This window comes from Camelina sativa, chromosome 10 (assembly GCF_030686135.1).
Source record: "Camelina sativa cultivar CO46 ecotype springtype chromosome 10, ASM3068613v1".
NCBI lineage: Eukaryota > Viridiplantae > Streptophyta > Magnoliopsida > Brassicales > Brassicaceae > Camelina > Camelina sativa.
The window spans coordinates 36,105-46,284 of NC_141889.1; the positions used below are offsets into that span (position 1 = coordinate 36,105).

Below are 10,180 nucleotides of genomic sequence, written 5' to 3' on the forward strand. Positions count from 1 at the left end.
AAAATAGGTCAATATAGGTATGGCATTCATAAGACCAATATTTTTAAGAGAATATGCTTGGGTTCAAAAATAATTAATTCAGCAAGTTAAAAGCGTGAATTCCCAGCTCAGCATACCAACCATATGACTTAAGCTAATGAAAACACGACTCTAGACGCTTGTTCAATGCTTGTACCGTCCAGAGAAATACCAATATATTTCTCCTCCTATTGCTTCCCTAAGTCGACAAATTTATATATGTGACTAAAATTAGTTAAAATCCTATGACTTTAGCTAATGGAAACTAGGATAGTCCAGGACAGAAAGCCTAGATATGAAATCGTGACTTCATATCTCCATCATAAACAAAGACAGCAAACAGACAAAACAACATAAGGAAAATAAAGCACTGACCAGCAGACCAGTTTTATCATTTTTAAAAGGAAACCCTTCATTGATCCTAGCATGCAGAGACGTTATAACTTTTGGCAGCAATTCTCCTGGCATTCTCGAGTAACTGAAAATGATAACAAACATTAAAAAACAAATGAAAATCTCATACAAGATCCCAAAGTAGTTGCAATTTTTAACAAGAAATAACATCAGCTAAACAGAGCTGGGCTTATACACATATAAATGAAGCTTTCGCAACTCACTTACAGAAAGGTAAATCATAATCAAGGGCTTTTAAGGTTTTCGATAACGGACCTTTGTAAAGATACAACACTTTATATCATTAATTATGAGGAGCTGACAAGATAAAAGAGAAGAAATGTACGTACGGTGTGCTTGATATCAGAAGCAAGAGGATCTTGAACAGCTGAATCAACAATCTACCATGAGTATCGCTGTGAATCAAATGTAGAATGCCTACACTCATATGAAAGGCATGAAAATCTTGGTCAAGAAGAAATTAAGTAATAGCCAAATAAGAAGATAATAAAGGAAAAGAAAAGTAATATCTTTGAAGCACCTGTGTGGAGTTGCATTAATATTCGACCAAGGGAATTGGAGAGGGGCATAAACGATCCATATTTGGTGGATTCCTTGTACTCTGCCACTTGAAGGAAAATAGATGAAGGCCCATCCATCATGATGGCAAGAGCTGACGCAGATGCAATCCTTACCTAGACATTGCAAAATAAAACAAAAAATTGTTCTCAGGATTCAGCAGTCACGAAGTTGAGCTAGAAAAATATCTCTAGCTATAATCGCTGAACCACAAAAGATATTGAGAAGGTAAAAATGGAGAACAGCATGCCTCAGTGATCAAAAAAGGGACAAGAATAACCACCTTCAAATGAGGATCAAAAAGCAAGCAGGTCATCAGAGTAGCTTCAAACTTCCTGTAAATGATCTCGGAAAGTTAAGGAGACAAGAAAATTTTACGATATGTTGACAAAAGATCTTGTAGGTAAATTTTCCACCTTGGGTTGAGTACATCACTGGTTGGAAAGAGAGTCATCCACTGAGTGGTAAATGACTTTGAATCAGCCTGACAAAGATCCTTTACAGGAGAAAAAGAAATTGAATAAGTAATTGTCACTGAAAGTTAAGTAGAAGATGAGAACCAACTAAAAATAGAACATTAATGTTACTCACCTGTATGCAAACTATCGCAGCTATTCTAACCTTCGAGCTTTGGGAACAATAAGAATCCCGTACGGAAGCGTCACTGTCACTAAAATCAGAATCTGATGATATAACATCAGAATTACCAGAATCATGAAGAGACAGGCGCCGCCAGTCACAAGACACTGGCTGCTTAGTGGACACTGGCTGCTTAGTGTTCAAATCATCCCTCTTGAGCAAGTGGGGTGGCCTATAAGGAGTATTCTTGGCGTTCTTACTTACTCCAGAAATCAATGTGGAAAGCTTGACATTTAATTGCTTATCTTTTTGAACAACATCAGAATGAGGTGGGCCAGTAAGTCCAAAACAGAAAAACAGTCTCAATGCCGCTATGAAACTTGAGACCTGCAACATAAAAACTTCTGCTCAAACAAAGAATAAAAGTTTGCATATGCGGGTTAAACCAGAAAATCACTCTTAGCTAAAGCTAAGAGGAGGAGCAAAGGCTATCAAGAGCCCACTTACGTGATCAGAAACAGGACATTTTATATTGGTAAGGACCTCGTGCACACAGTCTAAAAGGCATGAATAAAACCTGCAGAAAAAAAATGAGATCAAGATTACCCAAGAGGAACGACAAGTCTAATATAACCCAGGAAAAAAAAAGAGGAGTAGATTGTATGATCCAAAAAAAAAAAAAGGCATCATTGAAAAGCCCTTAAGACGCACCTCCACATAAACCGGTCTTCGACAAGCTGGCCCTTGGATGCTAAGACGTCCATAACTTTCCTTAGAACCTATATCAGGATGCACCAACTTGAGAAACAAAGCATATTAGAGAAATAAGAGGATCTATCAGTGAAGGGGATGATTACCTCTAGCGTGCATTGGCAGACGTCAGTAGAAAACAAAGACTCAGACACAGAAAATGCTCTGCCAAACATGTCAAAGGCAAGAGCCATGGATTCCCATAAGCTATAATGTTGAGGCAGATTATTTTCCACATCTAAAGTAGGAGGAGGGTCTTGTTTTGAGAAACCATACGATAAAACTAAATCCTGGTGTAATAATGGAATTATGCGCAGGAGAAACTTGACTAGATGAATGTTCTCCTCCGGATGGGAGCTATTTCTGTGGTACATAGCGGCCAAACGTCTGGGAATAAAGGGGAGAGATTACGAAAACAATGGCAGCAAGACAAAATCAAACCAGAGAGTGAGTAATAATAACCTTAAAGTCTCGAAGCATTGGATCACGGGCTCGATTCTGGAAAAATATGCAGTGGAATAGGGTGAAGGCATGGGTTGGCGCAGAAGAAACTCCACGACACGAGCAAAAGAGTGAAGAAGGAGCGGCCATGTCGAAGAATTCAGTTGCAAAATTACACGAGCACAAACATCGTGAATCTGGATTTGATTTGATTATATATGTTCAGTTGAAGGCAATTAGTGTTTAAAAAAACAAAATTAAGGAGGAGAGAGGAGGAGACGACGCACCAGTTGACAAGTACGGCGAGAGACAAGGATCCAGTCAGGACCATCATCAGCTTTTGAAACCAAATCGAGCAGGAACAAGCAATCAGAAGTGAGCTCGTGCGGTGGGAGGTGAGAGACGGCAGAGAGAAGGGAATGGGATTGAGAGAAGAGTAGATCCTGAAGCAACAGAGGAAGCGGCGGCGGTGGAGTGGTTAAAATTTCGTCCCTGAGGGAGAGAAACGCCGTCCGCCACCTTCCCGCGCTTGACGAAGCTGCCGCCGTGAACATGTTCAGCTTCCGGGGTTAAGGTGAGAGAGAGAGACCCGAGAGAGAGAGAGATTAACGTGTTCCAGAGTTTTCGCCTAATCTATTATTACCAAGATATTTACATTTTTATTCTCTGTCAAATTAATCTTTAGAAATCCCGTAATTGTTAAAATTGTCGTGTGATTCCAATAAATCACAATGACTTGACAATTGACTTTGAGTGTAGTGGAGAAACCAGACATACTCTGCCACCCCATTCTCCTAGCAGAAGAGAAACACATTATTATCTTCCATAGCGTAATAAGAGCATACATTGAGCAGCTTGGTAATGGCAGAGATCAGCCGCAGTTATGCTTCTGGTTGCTTTGCTTCTGTGGTTTACAAGATGAATAGTCTACAGGAGAAGTGCCTTTCTCGTCTACATAGTACTAATATCACATAATGGTTTTGATTGGTAACTCCCTACCGCTTTGGTATGGGGTATACCGTTTTGATAATCGGTATGTTACCTTGGAAGCCATTGGGCATCGCAAAACAACTAAATTTAAGATTCAACGGTGAACTTCACCATATACGTCAATGCGGATCAACGTTCAAAAACTATATATTACGAAAGAAGAAGAAAAGAACACAGGATCACTAACCAACGAACAAGTTCCCTCGTAATTCTTTAGCTTGTTATATCTATTAGGATTTATGACAAGAAGATCTCTTCTTCGGTCAAATCAGATTAAGGCACATCAATAAACATAGCAAACAGAATAATATCTCGCCTTGTCATCATTATGTAACGAATAATACATATCGTCCGTGCTCAATCCTCAGAACACAGGAGTGCGTACTACAACTCCAGAAACCAACTAAAAACATTTGAGAAACAGAAAACTACGCAATGAGAAGCTCCACCTTTTATGTTTTAGGTAACACCTGGTCAACCCCACCCTTGTTTGTTCCTTCCTCTTCCATTTTCACACTTGTTTCCTCCATTTCCACTGGGTTTACTCCTGTAACCTGCAATCAAACTATCCACTTCAGAAAACCATTCCCAGCCTTTCAGCCCTGTCTATTGTTTCATTTTTACCTTAGTGTTTCCACTCTCATCTATCCCCACCTCGCAACCTTTGCCACGCTCAGTAACTCCTTTCAGTCCATCCTGCACAAACATGTCAAGATTAACAAATTAATTTCTTCAACTTTCCGAACAAATGGCATTCTGAACTAATAGGCTATATACAATTAAGGACAATTGAGTCTGGATCAGGAACAAGAGGAGACGGTTTAGGAATTGAGAGGCAGGGATGATTTAGTTCAGCTCAGCTTAGCAAGGTCACATTTTCTAATCAAGTCAATCGTTGGATCCTGTGCTAAATTATCATCGCTACCCTCCGGTGACTGTATCGGCAGCTCAAATTAACTAATTCAATGTCAGAATAAGATTCATTCTTGGAATTTTTAGGTTTTGGGGTCCCGGGATGAGAAAAGGTATGTGATGTTTTTTGGCCACACTGCGCAAAGAAGTTTCAGTACTGAAAAATGCTGTCAACCTAGATGAACTAATGACTTTAAATGTCTAAGCATTCGATACGAATAAGAAATAATCCGGTAGTACCTTGTCCTTTGTATCTGGTTCAACAGCTTCTCTTTTTACTCTGCTTGGTATAGGTTTACTGCACAATGGGATGCCGAATTAAGTAAAATTTACACCGCTGAAAGGAACCCCAAAAAAAGGAGGAAACATATATATTTCATACCGGTCATAATCTACATCCATATCTGAATCTGGATCCCATCTTTTATCTCCATCTACTTGGTCTTCATCAACCTATAAGTTACAGAAAAAGCGTACTTTACAACAATATCATTGGTAAACAACCAGAGTCATCCATCAAAGCATAATTCTACATATCTAACTGGGTGAACATTATTCACCAACCCCAGCTGACTAAATTAGAAAATTCTTATTGTAACTGTAGTTACACTTAAAAACTCACCAAAGACCATGAGGAAATGCAAGAAAGAATGTGTAACACAAATATAGGAGCCAACACACTTCAAATGATTTGGTCCAGAGACATACCTCGGGAGCCTCTGTATCTGGTGGTCTTTCCTGAAATGGCACACTTGGAGCATGCTGAAGCTTAGAGAGATTGTGGAGAAGGTCATTGCGAATCTCTTCAAGCATCTGACGAGAATTTTTATTTTCCATGTTACTCGGAGCAACGTGAAGTGTATAGTCTGGACCAAAGTATTCATAATATTCATGCTCGGGCATCTTGTCTTCAACTTCAACTCCAAGTGCAACTCCAGTCTGTAATATAAAGATTGTGTTGCAATAAATACGAAGAAAAACAAACGCCAAAGACATGTGGAAATTTCAGTGCAAAGCAAGAGCAGCAATATAATGAAGAGAGGGAAAGTACCTCGTAGCACCAGCAACGGGCAACATTTCGGATGGTGTAACCACCACCACCCAAGAGAAGTAGGGGAACATTGAATGATCTCATAAATTTGACGCACTCAGCATGACCTTTGATGGAAAGATTAAAGCATCCCAACCTATCACCAGACAAAGAATCAGCACCGCATTGCAATACCACCGCACCTGGTCGGAAAACTTCCATCACTTTCCCCATGATGGGCTTGAACAACAGATGATAGCTCTCATCGTCAATTCCATCATCCAGCGGTACATTGAGAGAATAGTACTTTCCGTTTCCATGACCTATATCCTGTATATGACCTGTGCCGGGAAAGTAGTCCCCAAATTTATGGAAGGAGACGGTCATAACCCTGTCAGTAGCATAAAAAGCCTCCTCCACTCCATCACCGTGGTGAATATCAATATCAACATATAGAACGCGCTGTAAGCAAACAAGAGAGGAAGAGTAAGAAGAGAGGAAGAGTAAGAAGAGACTCATCAGAAACCAGAACAAAACCATCCCTCCCAGGACATGTATCATAAATCATAATAGTGCGGGAGACAAACCTCATGCTGCTTAAGGAGCTCTAGGATAGCTAGGACGATATCATTGACATAGCAAAAGCCAGAGGCCTCGCACTTCTTAGCATGATGGAGACCACCAGCCCAGTTGATGGCAATATCGCAGAGGCCATGGTTAAGCTTGACAGAGCCACCAACAGAGCCGCCAGCATAGGTCTGGCAAAAGGAATAAAGGCCGTCAAAGACGGGACAATCTTCACCAACATTGAAGCGCTTGAGCTGGCGAATCTGATCTTGCTGGGTTTCAGGGGTGATGCTGCGGAGAAAAGAGACATAGTCGTCGGCGTGGAAGCGGCAGAGGTCGCGGTCGCGGGCAGGGAAGGGTTTAAGAACCTGCATATGCTGGAGGAGACCGTAGTGAGCGAGAAGGGCATGGGTCATACGGATGCGATGGGGCTTCATGGGGTGACCTTGGCCATAGTAGTAATTGCCAACCTCAGGGTCGTAGAAATAGCAAACTTTCCTCTTCACACCATCAGGTCCGGACGCCAGCGAATTGCCGCCAGTATCCATTCTCTCTGCACGCAGATCCATGAAACTAAATCTTAGAAAGAACAAAAAAAAATGATAACTAAACCCTAGCCGCATACTAGCGGAGCCAATTCGAATGACAACAGTAATATTTACGTTACGGAAAATCAAATCTTATCTTATGTGCAGAGGAGAAAGGTAAAACAAGTGAGGATAGATATCAAAACCCAAGACAGTTGACGGAAACTGGAAAAACGCAGACAAGGAACAGAGACTGACCTTTCAACGGTTTGTTGTAATCACAGTCGCAGTCATATGAAGTGAGAAATGTCGGCTGCGACTCTCTCTCTCTCTCTCTCTGTGGATTTCTTCTTCTTTCCTTCCGAAGAGAAGAGAAGAGAGCTCTTTACAAACTTTGGTTTCAGAGGTTCAAAGGAAGGCGCAGTCGGGAGAGCCTCCTCCCCTGTGTACCAACAACTATGTTTGTAGCCTACACACTCTTCTTCTCTTCCGACCTTATTTTTACTCTTTTTTATTAATGTGAAACGAGTCATTTAAAAAGGCCCGTTTTTAATCTGTTATGGCTCCGACCCACTTTTGATATGCTGTGATTTAATATAAGGCCCATTAACTGGCCCATTGGAGAGCCGACTATGTTTTGGCTTGTGTTATTATGGTTCAGTTCTCGCGCTGAGGAACGTATCAACTGGAAAACAGAGTAAAGAGCAGCAGCACGCAAGGCTGGTAAACTAACATTAACAATTGCTTTTTTTTTCTCTCTTTTTTGTTCAATATTTTCATAAAGCTGATTGGAAAGGGGATGGAAATATCAACGCATTATTTGCTTGGAAACTAAGACAAACAATATATATATAATGAATGGGTGGGTTAACACTTAACAAGGAAGGTAGGCTACAAGTATCCAAGTAGATGGAGAAAAAGGCAGAAAAAGAAGAAGATAGAAAGATACAATGTGGGCGAGGAGGAGGCATTATTGACATTGCAGGTAAGAGGAGTTGGAGCCAATACAAATGATCTGCAGAGCGGGCAAGTGAGATGGCCACGAAGAAGCCAAGGTTCTATGCAATTCATATGGAAGAGATGAGCGCATCTGGGAAGATGGGTCACCACATCCTCAGCCTCAAACTTCACAAGGCATATGGGGCAGCAAATTTCCTCCTCCTCCTCTTCCTTGTCCCCAAACATCACTCCCACTAGGTGGTAACCGTCATCATCATGCCCTTCGGCATCTCCACCATTCTTCTTCAACCTCCCCAAGGGAATGCATACACATGTATAGAATACTATGGCTGCTGTGCACAAAGGCGACCGCGGAAACAACAATGAAATCATCTTACTCCAGCTTTCTGCTTCTTTACCTCACTCCTTCCCTCTATTTTATAGACTAGTTATCATCAACTCCGCGATGATCATCGAACCTTGAATTCGGCAGAGTGTAGGGACGGCGCCGACCCCACCTCCCACCTCTTATTATATTCATTTGATGTTGTTTTTCTTTAATCAAGTCAGCGATTCTCCCAACTCCAAGAAAACTCTTGGAGAGGTTATGGTCAACTTACGAGACGCACATGCTTCCATCCTAAGCACTACCTGATACTTGCATATAATAATAGTAATGACTAATGACAAGAGAAAAGAAAACAAATAAACAATGCAAGAATCACATGACGCCAAAACGAACAAAAGATGGCATTGAAATCACCACCCATCCAACTCACCTTCATCCCTTAAACCTCGGAATCATCACTTAACATAGTCAAGACTCAAGGGCACGCCTATGTATAGTATATATTAAAAGCAAGAAGTCATTCTTCCACCAAAACAGGCCTTGACTTTGCGTCCACGAATATAGTACAGCCGACCAAATCAAGTAAAGATCTCCGAGTGAATCATAAAACTATTTTAATGTTGACTCCAAGCATTTTGCTGTACCAGATTTGTATTCAATACAGTCCGGAACCTCAGATCAGCAGTACCTTTGGAGAATAATGTAGTTTTATGCCTAGTGTCCCAGTCTCAGATATGAGAGGATCACCATTGTTCACAGTATCATTGCAACAGTCACAACAAAATTGACTGATAAACCTCAAGCATAATTTGACACCTTATGCCACCAAGAAAATGCTAAATCTACCACTCTTCTCACTCAAGCATCTTATTCATTGAACTTGCAATTAGTATTAGAATGCATGAAAACAGGCAATGACCCTTGGCATGAATAGGGGGGGCTCAATCTATGAATTACATCTACAAGTACACTTTTTAGAAGACAAAGGAGAAGACTTGATATCAGACTCCAAGCAAAATGGAAAACACTCACAAGTTGAAGTAGGAAACTCGCAGATTGATTATCTCTTCCAAGCTTGTTATTACAAGTAAAGAAAACATTTTTTATGGAGACGGCATACCTAAATAAAAGCAGTGCGTAAGTGATAGGACAATCAGAAGGTTTTCTCGACTGGTTTCTTCTTGAATATGGCTTCCCAAGCCAAAGACGGAAAGGGGGCCCTTTTGTCCATGAACTCCTTGACAGCCTTAGCATTAACAGCAAATCCTTTTTGGTTAAATCCATCGATAGCCAACTGAGCTTGTTCGACGCCCATTTCTCTGCACAATGCATCAACCAATCCAACGAAAGTGGGGACGTTGGGAGAGTGACCAGCGTCGAGCATCTCACCACAGAGAGAAACAGCATCATCTAGCATGTTGCAAGTATACAATCCCTGAACCAAGACACCATAACTGAAGGCATTTGGGGAGATCCCATTGGTCTGCATTTTCCTGAAAATCCTCTTAGCGTCCTCAATTTTATGAGCCTTGCAAAAGCCCTCGACGACAGCAGTGTAGATAACGACCTCAGGGATTGTACCCTTGTCACGCATCAACCCGAAAAGCTTCATGGCCTCCTGTACAAGCCCATCTTTGCAGAGGCCGTCAAGCATGGCGACGGCGTTAGGAATGAGACCTCCTTCCTTCATCTTCTGGAAGATCTCATCGGAATCTTCAGGCAGGCTTGTTTCTTCCTGGGGGTTTTGTTCCGTTTTGGGGGGTTCCTGATTGACTCCGAGTTTGAACTGCTCGAGGAAGCCATGGTCAGACAGAGTATTATTATCACCCTTTCCAAGGTTGTGGGCTTGTCTGGCGGGTGGAGGATCTCTATGAGAGTTGGTGGAGGATCTCTCCCCTCGCAAGGGTCTGTTGGGTAAAGGCTCTGGAGAGTTCTGCTCCTGTTCTTGACCATTTGACAAAAAGCGTGTTGCGGACATCGACGGCGTCGTAACACGAATCTTCTTCGCCATCTGACTAGCAAAGACGACGGCTTTCGAGGAGGGCATCATCGTTCTCTGCCGCTGATTCGAAAAATTAGGGTTTTTTTGACCGGAGGAGGAAGGGA

General features: G+C 41.7%; 5 protein-coding genes across 8 annotated transcripts in view; 1 reads left to right on the forward strand and 4 right to left on the reverse strand.

Annotated features, from left to right (window-relative positions):
• LOC104773700 (protein FAR1-RELATED SEQUENCE 9) overlaps positions 1–10,180 on the forward strand; it is a 34,923-nt gene that overhangs the window by 23,328 nt on the left and 1,415 nt on the right. The window lies entirely within an intron of this gene.
• LOC147935674 (uncharacterized) lies at positions 98–3,423 on the reverse strand. Of its 2 annotated transcripts, XM_087468372.1 has the most exons (12): positions 3,048–3,423; positions 2,782–2,957; positions 2,427–2,706; positions 2,281–2,348; positions 2,077–2,146; positions 1,582–1,956; positions 1,407–1,486; positions 1,274–1,325; positions 953–1,106; positions 762–849; positions 394–496; positions 98–217 (listed from the first exon to the last, which is right to left on the reverse strand). In XM_087468372.1, exons 1-12 carry the CDS (start codon positions 3,312–3,314, stop codon positions 134–136), a joined length of 1,797 nt encoding a protein of 598 aa, XP_087324498.1. In that variant the 5' UTR covers positions 3,315–3,423; the 3' UTR covers positions 98–133. The 2 variants fall into 2 exon arrangements, 1 of the variants encoding a protein (XP_087324498.1); XR_015568162.1 differs by lacking the exon at positions 98–217 and having other exon boundaries at positions 446–496; positions 953–1,033.
• Positions 4,038–7,317, reverse strand: LOC147935675 (histone deacetylase 19-like). The gene is made up of 8 exons (XM_087469113.1): positions 7,045–7,317; positions 6,280–6,812; positions 5,714–6,154; positions 5,371–5,601; positions 5,045–5,115; positions 4,903–4,960; positions 4,375–4,446; positions 4,038–4,304 (listed from the first exon to the last, which is right to left on the reverse strand). Exons 2-8 carry the CDS (start codon positions 6,805–6,807, stop codon positions 4,203–4,205), a joined length of 1,503 nt encoding a protein of 500 aa, XP_087325239.1. The 5' UTR covers positions 6,808–6,812; positions 7,045–7,317; the 3' UTR covers positions 4,038–4,202.
• On the reverse strand, positions 7,587–8,245 carry LOC104720729 (RING-H2 finger protein ATL18). Its single transcript, XM_019232543.2, has one exon. The coding sequence runs from the start codon at positions 8,116–8,118 to the stop codon at positions 7,678–7,680; it is 441 nt and encodes a 146-aa protein (XP_019088088.2). The 5' UTR covers positions 8,119–8,245; the 3' UTR covers positions 7,587–7,677.
• LOC147935676 (pentatricopeptide repeat-containing protein At4g38150-like) lies at positions 8,945–10,124 on the reverse strand. Its single transcript, XM_087467984.1, has one exon. It carries the CDS (start codon positions 10,122–10,124, stop codon positions 9,228–9,230), a length of 897 nt encoding a protein of 298 aa, XP_087324110.1. The 3' UTR covers positions 8,945–9,227.